The sequence below is a fragment of the Phacochoerus africanus genome, chromosome 6 (genome assembly GCF_016906955.1).
Source record: "Phacochoerus africanus isolate WHEZ1 chromosome 6, ROS_Pafr_v1, whole genome shotgun sequence".
In the NCBI taxonomy this organism is placed as follows: Eukaryota; Metazoa; Chordata; class Mammalia; order Artiodactyla; family Suidae; genus Phacochoerus; species Phacochoerus africanus.
Window position 1 is genome coordinate 4,236,517 of NC_062549.1, and position 16,949 is coordinate 4,253,465.

A 16,949-nucleotide genomic window follows, 5' to 3' on the forward strand; every position below is an offset into this window, starting at 1 on the left:
CAGGTGATCCCTGCCCACAGCGGCTGCTCTTAGCGCCTTAGAAGCGGGGAGGGAGGATCCGCTCTGCTCAGACCAGGAGTCGGAAGGGCTTCCCGAGCAGGAGGGAGGGCCCTGCACCATCCCCTTTAACCCTCATGATGGACCCTGAGTCGGGGGTCCCCACTCAGTGGAGGCGGAGGTGAGGCTCTGGGAGATGAGCTCCGTTGTCCTGCGTCCCTTAGTGAGCCACAGGGCAAGGTCCGTCTGACCCCAAGTCCTGCTTCCTCTCAGTTCAGGGAACCGACTTCAGCATCCCACACCACTGTGTGCACAGGCCTCCCCGAGCGAAGAGAAGGAGCTGGCTTTGTTGGGCAAAAGAGGGACAGGGTGTCTCCTCCAAAGTGCCCACACCCCGGGGCAGAGGAGAAGGCTCCACGGCCTTCGAAATCCCACGTGGCATTTCCTGCTCTGCATTTCGGGCAATGTCTCTGACGTGTGCCCTGACTTCTCTTGCGCTGGCATCTAGTGGGTGGAGAGCAGGGATTCTGCTACGCATCTCACGGTCAGAGGGCCGCTCCCCTTCTCCGCACAGAGTGTCCTCCCATCCCCTGAGGATCAGGGCCAAGGCTGAGAAGCCTGGAACTCAGGCTCACCTGAATGTCCTCATCTGTGAAGTGGGGCCAGCGCAGGTGCCGAGGCCGAGCTGAAGTGCTGGCCTGTCGGGGGTCTCGGCAGAGAGTAGGTGCCGGGGGTGGCCATGTTTCACTGTCCCCAGCTCCCCACGTGAGGCTTCATGTCCAGGGACTGGTGTCTCTGTGTCCCCCCAACTCCTGAGGCAGCATCCACAGAGGCCCCTCCCCGCACTCCAGGGTCTAAGCCTCTTCTTAATGCAGATGTCTTCAAGTCCACCTCACCCAGAGCCTTTCAAAGGAGTGATCATTTGTTTTATCCTTTCTATTTTGGCTAAGTGTAACAAGAATAGATGTATATTTTCATGGTTTCACATTTTAGTGGGAAGGCTGTGGCCTTTTTTTCCGGCTGTGCCCACAGCATATGGAAGTTCCTGGGTCAGGAATTGAACCCGTGCCACAACAGCCCTAGCCGCTGCAGTGGAAACGCTGGATCCTTAACTTGCTGCACCACGAAGAAACTTCATTTGTTTTTAAAGGTGCCCTCCCTTAAGTCTGCAGAACGAAGAGTAGAGCACCCAGATTAAGCGAGGGAAAAGCAACCTGGCCCATCTGTGTGCCTTGATTATGCTGTGGATGAGGGATTGGGCTCTATTCTGGGATATAACGGAGCCCTGACAATTTAGAAGGAGCTTGGAAGGGGATTAGAAGAGGTTTTCCAGGACCAAGTGGGCATCAGTGCGTCGTTGGCTCATTCTGCCACTAGAGGGCGCCAAACACCTCTCCTTGGCCGAGCGGAAGCCCAGGCTGAGGTCCGGGACCCAGGGCTGCACACTGAGGGGGGCTTCCCGCTGGTGATCCTAAAGTCAGAAAGAGCCTGGAGGGCAGAACATGCCTTTTCTCTACCACTGTCCGGTGGCTGGCCGGACGCTTGGGGAAGCTGGTCTCGGGCTTAACGAGAGGTCCTCTCCGTCCCTCGCTTTACCCCTTCTTGGGACCCTGTGCCTCATGTCACCCCCACATCGGGAATGTCACGTTGCAGCTCTGGCCCAAGGGAGCCCCACCCCAGAAAGGGAGTTCTCGTGGCTCACAGGTTCCCCCCAGGGTTCCAGATCCAGGGGGCGGGGGGCAGGGGGCGGGTGGGGGTGCTCCTGGCTTTGTGGTCAGACAGGACGAGCAGACTCTGGGCCCAGCTCCCTCCCTCACCGGATCCTGGTTCTCCCTCTCTCCCCCTCCCTCCTCTCGCTCCACATTGGAGCCCCAAGCCCTGTGTGTTTGAATCACCAAAGGCTTGTAGTGTGACGAGGGATTGGATGCCGAGTTTGAACATCAAACGTCTGGAAGGCTTCAGAGAGGGTTGTCCTGGCTGATTATAAAGACACACTGTGTAAGGGAACCGCCCAGGAAAGGGGTGAACAGCCTGGGGAGGGGGTGAGCTCGCTGCTGTCAGAGGAGTCCAAGCAGACACGGGGGGACTGCCTGTCAGAGGCGCACCAGGTGGGTTCCTGCGATGGGTAGCAGGTGGACTAGAGAGCCGCTGACAGCTTCCCGTGCGCATGTTCCGCGCTGTGATGTTTGCTGAGGCCACGGTAACAGAGTATCAGAAACCCGGTGCCCTAAGCCACGGAAATTTGCCGTCTCCCCATTCTCCCCGGGTCCGGAAGGCCCACATCAAGGTGTCCCAGGGTTGCTTCCCCGGGGCTGCGAGGGCAGGGCCTTTCCAGCCTCTCCTCGGTGACTGCTGGCTGTCCTCTCCTTGTGTCCTCCCACTGACTGCCCTCTACGCGGGTCCGTGTCCGCATGTCCCCTCCTCACGACACCGGTTCACATGGGATTAGGGGCCGTGCCCCTCCGGAAGACCGCAGCTTAGCTAATTACATCTGCGGAGACTCTCTTTCTAAACCGAGGCGCTGGAGGTTAGGGCTTGGGCATCTGAATCTTGGGGACACACGCTACACAGTCCACCATTCTGTACCCTCAGAAGAAGGGGGGGGGCTTTCTGAAATGACATCGCCAGGAAGCGCACCAGCCCCGCCAGGTTGGTGCCGCCACTGAAATGCCTACTCTCTGCGTGTCGATGACCCTGAAACTACCTTTCTTTGCAGGGAGCAGTGGGAGAAGATGGGATTCCAGGGCCGGCTGGCCCCAGGGGTGATCCTGGTGCCCCTGGGCTCCCGGGCCCCCCCGGAAAAGGGCAAGACGGAGAGCCGGTACGTGTCGGGTCCAGGGGTCTCTGTGCTCGTGATGACCAGTCTGGTGTTAGAAAAGGAAGATAAAAAGGCTCACTGGTCACACTTTGCAGAAACTGAGTCATAGCCCATGAAAGCAGGTCGGCTGGGAGAAGTGTGGCGGGAACAGCTGCTTCCAATCCACTTCCCGCCAGCGCAGCACAGGGTCCTGTGTGGACTGCGGGTGTGTGTCAGGCTCTGGGCTGGACGCTGGGGACACAGAGATGGGTTAGAGACTGGTATTGATGCTCACGAGACAGCCAAGCAGAGACACATCGCCCAGGCGGTGCTGCTGCCCAGAGAGGGGGGCTTCCTGGTCTGTGTGAGTCTGCGGAGCCCTCACACAGGAAGTGGCATCTGTGCTAAAAAGTGGAAATTGGAAGAAATTATCTTTTAGGCAAAAAGAGATGGTGTTCCAGACAGACAGACTGTGTGTGCAAATGCATGAGGCTATGTCCATTGGAATTTGCACACTTTTTAGGGTGTCCTGGACACAAAGCGAGCTCTACTAGTAAATTTTGCTGCGGTAACAAAGAACCCCCAAATCTCAGCACCTTCCCCTGCAAAATGCCCTTGTGTCATGGGTTCCTTGTTGACATTTGTGAGTTGACAGCTACGGTCCTGCCCCCGCTTGTGTCCTAATTCTGAGCCCTGAGCTGAAGGAGAAGGCCCTGATTGAGACACGGCATTCTCGCAGCAGAGACTCACCTGACTCTTAACGCCTTCCTGGGCACGTGGCGTTCATCCTGTCCAAACGCCATTGGCTAAAGCAAGTCAAGTGGCCAAGCCCAGCGTCGGGGGCGGCGTGTCTATCCCCCGCCCCCCCCCCCCCCCACGGGCGGTCTTACAAGTCTATTGGCAGTGGGCAGGCGTGTGGAAGCCTCTCACAGGAAGGAGGGAAGAGTTGGGGCCGATAGTGAAGCTCTGGGTTTCCCGGGGCCCACGCTGGGCCAGGTTCTGTCCTAGACCCTGAGGACAGTGAGGACGTGGCATTCCCGTTCTCAAAGCTCACAACCTCGTGGAGAGGGGCAGGGAGACCTGGTTTGAGTCAGAACAACTCACTGCCTGTGTGGCCTTGGGAAAATGACTTAAACTCTCTGTGCCTGCATCCTTAATCTTTAATCCTAAATGCGAATTTCCTTCCGTCCTAAAATATGAATGATCACAGCGCCCACCTCCCAAGGATCGGGTGACACGATTCACATAAACCCTTAGCGTATGGCCTTTAGCTGGCTCTTGTTCATTAACTGATGTGGCATTGTCTATGTCCCAGGCACTAAGCCCTTAGGCTGTACCCTCGCGTCTGCTCTGAGAAGTGAGAACTTGTTTTAGTCTCTTCGGGCTCCTCCAACAAAAAGCCGTAAACTGGCCGCTGGACGTCCAGGGTCAGGGTATCAGCTGCTTGGATTCTGGCGAGAGCCTGCTCGGGGGTCACAGATTGCCGACTTCCTGCTGTGTGCGCACAGAGTGGAAGGGGCAGGGGTCTCGAACCTTATTATAAGGGCACTGATCCATTTATGAGAGCACCACCCCGTAACAGCATCACCCCAAAGGCCCCACTTGTTAATACCATCACAACAGGCATTGGGATTGAACCTGTGACTTTGGGGGGATGCGCATGTCGAGGGGCATCATGAACCCTGTTTTAGAGACGAGGACTGCGAGGCTCAGAGAGGAGACTCCCTTGCCAAAGGGAGTGGGAGAGCTTGGCCATTAGCACACAAGGGCCTGGGCCTCCCGCCCCCTTCACTCTGGCGCTTTCAGCCAGCACTGCCAAAAGGAGGCAGTGATTTTTAACGTGTGCTGCATCAGAGCCTTCAGCCTGAAACTGAAGATCTTCCTCCTTGGCGCCCCCAGGTCTTCCAAGCAGGTAAACAAGAAGGAGGTCAGGCTTTGTAATCTGAGGAGCCCTGCATTGACACCTGAAACCTGGCCTTGCCCTTGCGTGAGGGAGCCCACAAAATAAGTGGCAAAGCAAACTACTACGAGAGACGGAGGGGTTTGCTCAAGGTCACGCAGAAGTGGCAGGTGGCAGGTTCAGAATTCACACCCCAGGATCTTGCATCTCAAGCCAGGTGGTTTTCCTTGATACAAGACAGGCGATGACGGGGGCGGGAGGGGGGGGGGGGCCCGTCTGTCATCGAGGGCACACAGCTTGGCCCGTGGCAGGTGGGTAGATACTCACTCCCGGACCCGTAATGTCTTTGCACCATTCAATTCCCCAGGGACTTCGGGGACCACCAGGACTACCTGGACCTCTGGGAACCAAGGTGAGTACTTATCCAGCAAACTGTGGGTGCCATGGGTTACACTCAGAAGGGAACCGTGCAGAATTTAATTATAAGCATCTCTGGTCATTTCAGTTCACTTCCATGTTCGTCACTTTCCACCTAATTAGAGGCTCTGTGACTCTGAACTGTGAGTTGAAGGAGCTGCCATGCAGTGGTTGCTTAAAAAGTATCTGCAGTTAAATCAAGTTGCAAAAGATGCTTTCAACCAGCACATGGAGAGATCTAGTCTTGTACTTTAGCTTGATTGGGAAACAAAGGATCCCCGAATCTGAGATGATCAGCACAGTAAAAGTTCACTTCTATTCACATGAAGTCCGGTGGGAGCGGTGGTGGGCAGGGAGTTCGGATCCACACAGCCATTCAGGGACCCATGTTCGGCCAGTCCAGTGACTGTCCCATCCTCCAGGGCTTCAGTGTCTCCTACCAGAGCCTCTGTCCGCAGTGGGAAACGAGAGGAGAGGTGGTGTGGGAGTTTGTGGGAAAATTCCACAGGCCAGGCCTGGGGGTGGTGATTTGTGTCCACCAACCTGCTGACACCACAGGGGAGGGAACGGCGTCATCCAGCTGAGCACCCAGGAGGCAAAGGAGACGCGCGGGGAAATAGCAGGTGTCTCTTCTTCAGTTCACTTGCAACCCCAACTCAGAGAAGATGACTTGGCCCACTAGGGAGTGTCTTCTAAAGAGAACTTTCCTGAATGATTAGGGACATTTTCTGGAAGTTGTCCTTACCTGGCATTGGTCATTCATTGAGTCATTTATGCATCAGAGCTCTTATTATCTCTTTCATTGCATATCCACTGAGCTTCTGCCATGTGTCAGATCTGGAGGTGGGCTCTGGGTGACAGTGATGGGTGTTACGTGTTCCCAGGCCTCTAATAACAGCTCAGGGGCCAGGGTAGAAACAGATAACCAAGCAGGCTAAAGCAGACAAATGCCAGGATAGAGGGAAGATGAGGCACAGGTGAGCTTGGAGGAGGCTTCCAACACAGCCTCGTTTGACCTTGAAGGCTTCTTGGAGGAGGTGATGTCTGTCCTGATTTTTCAAGTGCATGTAGCCACCAAAAGGGGGAAATAAGGAAGGCATTCTCTGCAGGGAGGAGACCACGGGTGCTGGAAAGAGAGTGTGTTCAGAGCAAAGCATGGCCGGTAAATGCACCCACATCCGGCAGAAAATTATTCCACCCGCTCAGGTGCACAAACTTAAGAATGTGGGGGAAGTAGTCAGTGATGGACCTTAGCATGGTTATTTCTTGCTTTAGCTTAATATGTATATTCAAAATCACATAAATAGACGGTTACTGTATCATTACCGTATTTTCTCTACTTGCATATATTTATGAAAACAAATTTTTAAGAATTCTTTGACTCTGCCTCTGGTCCCCAGACCCACTTTCTGAGCCGCTAGCACTTTCCCAGGTCACATCACCATTCATCTCTGCCAAGTTATTTGAGACGCAAAGCTTGGGGAACCCACATACACTGCTCTCACTGGAAGTTTTATTTCAAGGCCCCCATACTCCCCCTTTTATTCGGTAGCTGTGTCTTTGGGATCATAGCACTTAACCAGAGTGCATTGTTTTTATTGTACGGTAAAGGCTTTTTGTTTACAAAAATATCCAGGATGCGGAACTTGAGGCATCGGGAATAATCGCTGTGTTTGCTTCGTGGTTTTCTCTGCTCTTCAGGCCGGTGACCTCTGTAAACTCTCTGAGCTTTGACGAACGTGCATCCCTCTGATAGCGATTTTTTTGCTCATGATCAAAGGAAAAGGCGATGAGAGGGTTCTTTGAGTGATCTGAGCAAATATTTGGCAGCTCCCTAGACTCTGAAGAAATAAAACTGGAAAGGACTTAGCCTGAAATCGAGGTTGTACAAATTAGAACCTTATGCCTGGAGCAATGGGCGCAGGCGGAAAGGAGCAGGACCCAGCCTCTGGAGGAGAGTCTGAGGTCCCGGGATGCGCTGAGCCCGGCGTCTGACCGGCAGGGGTCCTGTGCTCCCAGGTCCCCCTAGAGGAGAACCTTCAGGATCTGGAGGAAATTGATTGCCTCTTAGAAGAGAGGAAGGCAAGGCTGTTGGGAATGGGAGAGCGGAAAATGGCTGAAGGTGGCCCTTCTCTGCGATAATTACTCATGAGGGTGGTGAACGCTGTCGCCCAGGCAGTTTGGGGGAAAATGAGACAATGCAAGTAGAAAGAGTCGCCGAGCCTCATGTTTGTCACAGGTACAAGCTCAATAAATGCTAGTGACTCTTACCATTAGGTCACCCTGTGGACTCTGCTTTGGGGTTTGCAGCAAGAAGGTGGGGATCCAGCGAGACCTCCCTCATCCCTGTGGGCATGGGGTTGGAGAGAGGAAGCCCAAGTGGCAGAGGGGAGGTGACACGGAGGAGCAGAGAGGCAGGCTGAGAGAGGGCAGTGAGCAGAGCAGAGGGCTTTGCCCTGGGGTCCAGTTGACCTGCTTGTTTCAACTCCATGGGACCCATGGCAAGTCATGCTGTGCCTTCGGTCAAACACCTCCTTCCATTTAAAATGTGAGATGTGGAGGTTCCCGTTGTGGCTCAGCGGTAACGAACCCAACTAGTATCCATGAGGATCTGGGTTCGATCTCTGGTCCCGATCAGTGGGTTAAGGGATCCGGCGTTGCCGTGCGCTGTGGTGTAGGTCACAGATGCACCCCGGATCCTGCTTTGCTGTGGCTGTGGTGTAGGCCAGCAGCTGTAGCTCCTATGCTGACCCTAGCCTGGGAACTTCCATATGCCGCAGGTGCAGCCCTAAAAAGAAAACCATTAAGAAATAAAATGTGAGGTGTGAAAGCAGATGACCCACTGGCGCTAATATTGTATATTTTTGTAAAGTAGAATGTGGTTGAGACTAAAGGTTCCCACGGCCAGCTGGCGCTGGGAAGGTAAGTTGGGACTCAGAGAATAGGAGGACGGGAGGGACACAGAGCCCACGGGTGTCTGGCTGAGTGCCTGGCGCTGTCCCCGAGGTGGGGGAGGAGACTCTGGGGGGGTTCTCCTTGGCACCTCCTCAGCAGGAAGACTCTGAAAGATGCCTTTCCTTCTCTTGGGTGGCACTTGTTTCTGGGGAAATGAACAGGCTTTGCCTCCATTCAGAACTTGGTTAGGATCCCAGCTCAACTCCCTGCAAGACAGATGACTCAAGGGCAGGTGGCTTATTCTTTCTGAGACTCTTTCTCTTTCTGTGTAAAGGAGCTAACCCCCCAGACGGCTCCTGTGGATACGTGCTCTCAAGGCCTATAGTTGTTCAGTAAATGTCCTTTTTCTTCCACGACCTCACACGTATCCTCCCCGAGCACTGTTGAACTGGCCCAGAATGTCTTGCAACCAAAACAGATATTAGTCAGTGTAACGGGCTCCTGGGCCCTTTTTTTCCTCATTCAGGAGCCTTCTTGTTTTGATAGAGCTTTGAGGCCTTTTTCTCCTTTTTTCCTAAACATTTCAGTCCCTGATTGTGCTGTGTAGTTGTTTGGGGGGCTCGTTAGCATCACAATGGGCCTTAAACAGCTGAATGGAGCCAGGCCTGGCTGCCCTACCCAGAGGCAGAAATCCATCAGTGGCTCAGATTCCAGGCCGGGCTGGGAGAGGTCTCTTATCACGCTCCCTCCTGGGCAAAAAGTTGATTTCAGTCAAAAGCAAAATTTAGAACCTGACAAAATTTGAGCGATGATAGAGGCACTCCTTCCAGCATCCGGGAATTTGCTCCTGGAGGGCTGTTGCAGGGTGCAGAAGTGGGTAAACATTGTACTCTGTGTAGGTCCTGACTCATTTTAGGTGCTTACAGATATTGGCTGAGTTCATGGATACGTGAATAAAAGGATGGCTTCTTCTAAGACACTTACACAGAAGTCAGAGGGTCGGACAGACAAACTGGGAGGTCAGTGTGTTAAGAGGAATGAAGAGATGCTCCAACATCTTCCGTAGGGCAGAGAGGAGAGCGGCAGAGCTGGGGTCACGCGAGTGCGGTGATTCGGCAGCTCAGTCTTCATGGATGGTAGGTGTTTGGAAGCTTAGAACCTGGAGGAAAAAACAAGGGGGAATATGGCTCATGCAAGAAGCAGAGGTGTGAACAGGAAGCCTGGAGGAATACACATTCAGCTGTGGTGAGGTTTACCTCGAGGAAGTGAGGGTTGAGTGATGTGCATGAAAATAGAGCCTTGGGAAGAAGGGGAGCAGCACGAAAAGAGAAAATAATCGGAAAAAGACCTGTGTTAACTATTTTGAAGAGAAATCGGGGTGCAAAACAACACAGATTTTCTGATATTTTGGCTGCTTAGTTTATTTTCTACCGTCTAATTCTGGTGATAAAATATAATCATGTATTTACCTGTAATGTCCGATGTCATGTAGTCTCTTATCTTGTACATTAGTCTGCAGAAGATACATGGGAATTTGGTAGAATGTTCTTCTTGTTTTGTTTTGTTTATTTGCTTTCTAATTAACGAATGTCTTAAGGTACCAAAGAGTTTATGGGATTTATCCACGGTCATAGAACCCCCCTCCACCTGCCTGGAGGGGCAGGATTCACCCGCCTGACACACAGCAGAGCCAGTCTGCCGGCACCAGGTTGTGATGAAGCAACGTATTGTGTGTTGCAGGCAAGGAGAACAGGTGGCCTGAATCCCCAGTGACTCAGACAAGGGTTTTTAAAGGCAGCCTTAAGGCGGGGGTCCCAGGGAGTGTGCTCAGCCCTCAGACCTCTTTCGGATTGATTGATGGTCATGTGTTTTGGGGAATCTTACTCATCAGCCTTCTGGTTGCAGCCGGTCTGGGGTCTCCATGCCTGTGGTCAGCATCCTCTAGAGGGCAGGGAGTCCTAGTTTCCGCAGAACAGCTCAAGGTGGGTGTCCGACCTCTCTGCGCATCCCTCGAGGAGAAACCGGGAGTCCTGTGAGCGCGTTCCTGCTCAGCTCTCATTGCGGCGTCGTTACTTCCCTGCTCAACCGCGCCTCGGTCTCTGCCTCCCTCCCTTCCCTCGTGAGTGGCTGCCTGCGTCTGCTCTTCGGAACTCGGAAGGCCAAGCAAAACGTGGGGACGCGACCACACAGAGGGGCTTGTCCCTGGGAGGGGGGGCCCCTCAGGTGTCCTGCGCTCCTGCTCCATGTCCGTCCCCCCTTTTCTCGGCTGCTCCTCAACCCCGAGGGGAACCGGGGCAGGACAAGAATGGGAATAGAGTTTTGGATGGAGAGGCTAGTCATGAACTCGGCAGGGGAACTCGAGTTTAGGGGACTCGGTTCCAGTCCTTAGACTGGAGTCACTTGGTGGCTGGTTTGAATCGTCCCACCGCATCCGCTCACAGTCACGGTGCGGGAGGGATCCAGCGCCGAGCACATCCATTCTTAGTTCACTACGTCTTTCTCCAGATTTGCCTTCTTTCATGACTTCGTCCCTTTCCACCGTCCCCATGCACACAAACCAGATTTCCCGGAAGCCTCAAGCATCTTGTGCTTCCTGGAATCAGCCGTGTCATATGCTCTTCTAGAGAAATGGAATGTCCCATCTGGGGCTCTGAAGAGACCTTCTGGGAACTGGGTACGGAGTTAGGGCGGGGCAGAGGGACGCTGTGGCTCTCAGGACACGAGGCCACCACAGGCCTGGACAGACGCGGGAAAGGGGCCACATCACCAGAGTTCAGTGAACGGTGTGGACTGTGGTTCATCTCTTCGGTGAGAACTTCGCAAGCCCTGTCCAGGCTTCTCTTCTGAACTTAACACTGAGTATGGAAAATGCTCAGGGCTGGAGTTCTTACTGTGGCCCAGTGGGTTAAGAACCCCGACATGGTGTCTGTGAGGATACAGGGTAGATCCCTGGCCTCACTCGGTGGGTTTGCGCATCTGGCCTTGCTGCAAGCTGCGGCATCATCTGCAGATGTGGCTTGGAGCCAGCGTGGCCGTGGCTGTGGCGTAGGCCTGCAGCGGCAGCTCCAGTGAGACCCCTAGCCCAGGAACTTCCAGCTGCTCCGGATGCAGCCGTAAAAAAGAAAGAAAGAAGGGGAGGGAGGAAGAAAGAAAAGAAAATGCACAGGGCTCATCTTTGAGCTGGTCTTGAAGCCTAGCTCTCAGCTCGAAGTGAATAAACAACCAGCGTTAGTTGGACGCATCCATAATTTATACCCTCGTCCAAGCAGCGGTCACACTGCGGGAAAGACAAGTCGTCTTGAAGCATTCCCTTTTCTTAAAGGCCCACAATGTAAAATTTTCCAGTTAAGATGATGGTCAGAGGATGAGCTCATTATTAATAGGAGTTTCCGTCACTGCTCAAAAACACAGACCTTAACAAAGCAGTGTGGCCTCACGGTGTCAGGTTCTACCGGAAATAAAGTTGCTGCCCATCATCCCACTGACTCTTCATAACAGCCTCCTAAGGCTGTTTCGATTTGTCCTACAAGCAAATGCATCCTGAAGAGTTAAGTGGCTTGGACAGGGTCGCCCCCCATTTCGGGCTTGAGATGCCATCAGGTGACCTAATACAGGTGTACAGTCTCTCGCACACAGTTGTGGGGGCCCCGTGTTTTGGATTGAATTTGTTTTGGAATTTAGAAAGGTCATACTTTGCAAACGATACGTATGTCACATTTATGGTGCTGTGCGGGGCGACTCGCCTCACCAAGCTCATTCATATTGATGCAGCAGAAATGCATAAATATCCACACAAAACGGGCTTCTAAAGCTCATAAATATTCTGCATCAGCACAAGTCAGCTTTTGCTGCCTGTTGCGTTCGGACAAGCGCTTGTTTGCAGAGATCGAGGATTTTGAAATGGTGGATGGGAAGATACGACCATCTCTGTCCTGCTACAGCAAATAGCAAACAGAAATTCTTCTTTTTTTCCCTTTCCTTCTCCTTTTCCTCTTTCCACCAAAGCCCAGCATGGCAGGTACATGAGAACCGCAAGAACCCCGACAGCAAATGTGCACTGGCAGCCGTGCCAGGCATCTGTGTGCGTGGTCTCCTTTAATAAGCACGGTGCCTGCTGGCCTGGCCGCTCCTCTTATCGCCTGTCCCTTGTAACTGAAGGAACAAAGCTTAGGGAACCTTCAGTTGCTCAGTGTTGAAGCCAGAACTTAAATCCACCCTACATTACCCCCCACGCTTCGTCACGAAGGGTACGTTCCTGCCCCTCCTAAGCCCTGGAAAAGTGACTGGCAGAAATACGTACTTGGCAAATTGTTGGTGAAATGATGAATTAATTTATGGTGATGTGGGACTGAGCTGAAACATGGGTACACGGTCAAATCTGGGGTGTGTCCAGGCTGGGGGAGGGGTACGATGGATGGTGGAGAAACCACAGTGGCATATGGAATTGCGGTGGCAGGGGGGTGGTGGCAGGGGGATGGTGGATCATATTGTTGTTAATTACTCCAGAGCCATCGTCAAGGTTGGTCTGTGGTCGGCTCTGGAAGGCGCAGGTCACGGTTGGCAGCTGTGGTCCATGCGTGTTGAATTGGGTGGGGTGATGGGCTCTTGGATGACCCTCTGGGTGCTCCGAGTCCAGGTGATGGGAGAGATGCGGGGTGGGGAGCGGGGTGGGACAGGACGGTGGGAGGGGCGTGACTCCTCTGTCCCCCGCGCTCTCCTTCCCAGAGCTGCCTTCTTGACGGTATGTTTTCTCTTTCCAGGGAGACCGTGGTGCACCTGGGACCCCTGGCGCTCCTGGCAGCCGCGGAGACCCGGGCATTGGGGTCGCCGGCCCTGCTGTGAGTCCTTCATCACCCAGCCCTTCCTCGCTCCCGGCCACGCAGCCAGCCCCTGCTGGCTCCCGAGGGGGGTGCTGCCCAGCTGTCCTGGTAGCGGGACACTGACCCGGGTCAGTCCAGGTGTAGGTCTGTCCACTGTGGCTGATGTTATTGAACAGGTTGGGGTTCTTGGAATGAGGCTCCGGGGAGACCCAGGCTTGTCTGGTTCGAAGAGGACTAAGAGAACACAGCTCATCTGAAAAGGACATAAGTTCCCCGGTGGCCTGGCGGTTGAGGATTTAGCATCATCACTGCTGTGGCTCGGGTTCGATTTTTGGCCTGGAAACTTCTGAATGATGTGGGCATGGCCAAAAAGAAAAGAAAAGAAAAAAAAAAGTCTCACTGGCTGAGCTTTGCCAAAACTGTTATAGCCAGGGGCGCTGATTTGGTTGGGGAACGGGGGTGAAGTGGGAGAAACAGCATATGCTTTCAGGGATTTTGAACAAAAATGAGCTCATGACCCTCTTCCTCCCCCTAAGATACAGGTCAGAACATAAATGCAATCCAGAAAGGTGTTTATTTCCAAAATGAAATCTGTGAAGGGGTCTTTGATTAGTAGTTTTGATGCATAATTCCCATCATCTACTGGATGTGAGTTGGCAGACACCCCCCACCCCCCCACCCCACCCCAGGTGCGGTAACTGTAAGAGCTGCAGGGAGTTCCCGTTGGGGCTCAGTGGTAACGAACCCGACTGGCATCCACGAGGACTAGTATGCAATCCTTGGCCTCGCTCAGTGGGTTAAGGATCCAGTGTTGCCGTGAGCTGTGGTGTAGGTTGCAGATAGGGCTCGGATCCTGCATTACTGTGGCTGTGGTGCAGGGCGGCAGCTGCTGCTCTGATTGGACCCCTAGCCTGGGAACTTCCATATGCTGTGGGTGTGGCGCTGGAAAACAAAAACCCCCCAAAACCTATAAAACCTCTGAGTTATGAAACGTGAGGGTCCGTGGCAGCCAGGCCCGTCCAGGGTGAGGATGCGGTGACTCTCCCAGCCAGCCTCCCCGGAGCACCTCTAGACGCAGAAGACACTTCCTTGAAAGCTAGTCCGCCTGGGTTTCATATTTAGACCATTACTTCTGTAGAGAACAGACAGCGATTAGGCGTTTCTTTGCATGACTGTAGGATCACGCTTGTCCGTGTCTTCCGCCCTTGCTTCTCCTTCTTTCTTTTGCGGCGCAAAGCGCCACCTCCTCCCCAACCCCGGCCTTTGACTGAATGATAACCTTCCAATCGTAAGGCCGGTCTTCAGTCCTGGGGTTTTATCTTCTCCTGCTCAGTCCCTCCTTGGCGGAAAACACTGTATGTTATCATTAACACACCTTTCATTGGCCTTGGCTTCTTTTGGTGGCCGTGTCGTCCTAGTCTGTTTGGGTTACTATGACAAAGATGCCAGAGCCTGGTGGCCTGGAAAACGACCGGAATTTACTTCTCTCCATTCTGGAAGCTGAGAAGTCCAAGATCAAGGTACCAGCAGACTCGGTGTGTGGCTGACAGTCGGCTGTTTGTGTGGATGTGTCCTGACGTGGTGGAAGGGGTAAGAGGGCTTTCGGAAGCCTCTTTTATAAAGTCTGATGCCTTTCCTGAGGGCTTCGTCCCCATGACAGCATCACCAAAGGCCCTGTCTCCAAATGCCATCGCACTGGGGACTGGGTTTCTGTGTGTGAATTTTGGGGGGCCGCAAACATTCAGTCTCTAGCACCTGTCTTGTTTTTTAAAGGAGGCTCAAGTACCCCGTGGTTTTCACATCCCATCGCTCAGCCTCGTGATATCCATACTGCCCGTGTGGTACCTTTGACGTTGTGTCATCATCATCGTAACCCGGAAACACCATCTAACTTCGCCGCCGCCCCCAAATGGAATCTGAATATAAACCCGAGCAGCACATGACCCAGTCTCTGCCTGGCTTTGCATCTAAGAAGTACAGACAACAGCCAGCCCTAAAGCAATACCATTCTTCATTTGTCTCGGAGAACTTGAGAGGACATCCGGTGTTTCACCCAGAATGTCACTGGTTAAATCAAAGCCCCGTTCCTTCCCTCGGGGGGCTCTTACACCGCAGGGCTGTTCCTGGGCTCCTCCCTCTGGCTCTGAATTTCCCCCGGGCGCTCCTCTGTCCGCCCCTCCCCAGCCTGCCTCGTCTCCTCCCCACCAGAAACGAGCACCTCACTTCCCATCACCCTGGCACAGCAGGACTAACTGCAAGGTGGGAGGATGACCATGGGCGTTGTGACTTCCCCCACGTCCCCAGAAACCGCGGGAGACGGCATTTGCATCCCCTTGGACATGTCCAGTTCTAGTCTGTTCCTCTTAAAAGAAATTCTCTTCCACAGCAAACCCTCGCTGACATGAGCTCTGTCATTTGTCTTTGGCTGTTGCTCTCACCCTGTTAGTGACTAGAAGAAGGCACAGTTTGGCAAAAGATGTAGAGAAGACGCGTAGCCATCCAGGCTCTTATTTCCGCCATCCTGCTTTGCAGGGGGCCCGCTTGGCGGGCTTCTGATACTGACTCATGCTTCGTTCACCCTTAGAACAGAAAGCACCTGTACGTGGAACCACAGGTGTCCTGCGTGGTCCCTCGTCCTTTCACAGGTCTCTCCACGTCCCGTCCACTCCCTAAGGATTCGCCATATCAAGCCCTTAAGTGGAAAGCAGGGCAGCAGAGGCAGACGCCATCCCTGCCCGCCCAGAGTAGCTAAAATTGCCCATGAAATATGTCCCTGCCCAAGTGATTTCACCTGTAAAGTAATTGGCTGCTTCCAGCCAAGCGCCTGTAAATCAACTGTTCAGAGTCCTCTCTCCACTTCAGCTTATTAAAAGCTTCCGTGGTGGGGAAACCTTATTGAATTTTCATAAATCCTGTCTTTGGCTGCTGGCCTAGGCTCCTTGCTAAGGGCCGGGCCATCTGTCATGAGGGTGCAGGGGCGAGCTGGGAGCAGGTGTGCGGAGAAGGGGGCGAAGGGGTGACAGCGGGGGTGTGAGTTCATCCCTCCCCGCTCCAAGCTTTGCAGGAGCCCTGTCACTTGCCCAGTGGCCTGTCCCTGGTCTGGTGCCAAGTCTAGAAGAGTCTGCATCCTCAGTCCTTCGGTCCTGTGAAAGTGGGTTTATCTCTAGGAGTTCTCGCTGCGGCGTGGTGGGTTAAGAATCCAACTGCAGCACCTCGGGTCTCTGTGGAGGCATGGGTTCAGTCCCTAGCCTGGTACAGTGGGTTAAAGGATCCACTGTTGCTGCACCTGCGGTGTAGGTTGCAGCTGCGGCTCGGATTCCATCCCTGGCCTGGAAACATCCATACGTCCCAGGTGTGGCCATTAAGAAAACAAGAAAAAAGTGGGTTTATCCCTTGAGGAAGGTTGGGCTTGTTGCAGAAGCATGTCCAGAGAACAGGATTCAGAGCCATGAGTCTGTTAGGGAAATTATCTCAGGCTCGCCCTGCAGGGAGTGGCGCCCCCGGGAGGTGGCATGGCGCCCTGGCAGAGCTGTGCTAAGTTAGCAGTGTGTTAGGTACCCACTCCTGGGGGCTGCCCTGCGCTCGGCCGAGCGTCCTCTTATGGCTACAGATGGCCCCAGGGCAGGCACCTGCAGCGAGGAGCTGCCAGGTGTGTGTTCCCAGGGAATTTGGGGTGGGGCCCTGAAGGTGTCAGCTGTGTCAGTGTCTGCCGGGTAAATATCTGAGGCCAAGAAGATGAAGTGACTTGGCCGACGTGATCCTGCAGGTCCCGGGGGCAGAGCCCTCCCCACAGCCTCCAAACCAGTGCTCTTCTTCTGCGTCCCTGGGCCTGTGCCTGCTCTCCCTCTGCGTCCCCTGGCCTGTGCCTCCTCTTCCTCTGCGTCCCCAGACCTGTGCCTGCTCTCCCTCTGCGTCCCCGGGCCTGCGCCTGCTCTCTCTCTGTGTCCCTGGGCCTGGGCCTGCTCTCCCTCTGTGTCCCCTGGCTTGCGCCTGTTCTCCCTCTGCGTCCCCGGACCTGTGGTTTCAGCAGAACCAGGTGTGTGTGTGTGGAGGGGGCGTGCTGGTTGCTGTTACGTCCTCACATCCCCGCTGGATCCCTCGTTCTTCGTCCCTGGCCCTGTCC

General features: G+C 54.0%; 1 protein-coding gene across 2 annotated transcripts in view; it reads left to right on the forward strand.

Annotated features, from left to right (window-relative positions):
* COL22A1 (collagen type XXII alpha 1 chain) overlaps positions 1-16,949 on the forward strand; it is a 249,072-nt gene that overhangs the window by 157,275 nt on the left and 74,848 nt on the right. For both annotated transcript variants that reach the window (XM_047783198.1, XM_047783199.1), the window contains 3 exons: positions 2,714-2,818; positions 5,062-5,106; positions 12,767-12,844. In XM_047783198.1, coding sequence (XP_047639154.1) covers positions 2,714-2,818; positions 5,062-5,106; positions 12,767-12,844 — 228 coding nt within the window. The remainder of the gene's footprint in view (positions 1-2,713; positions 2,819-5,061; positions 5,107-12,766; positions 12,845-16,949) is intronic.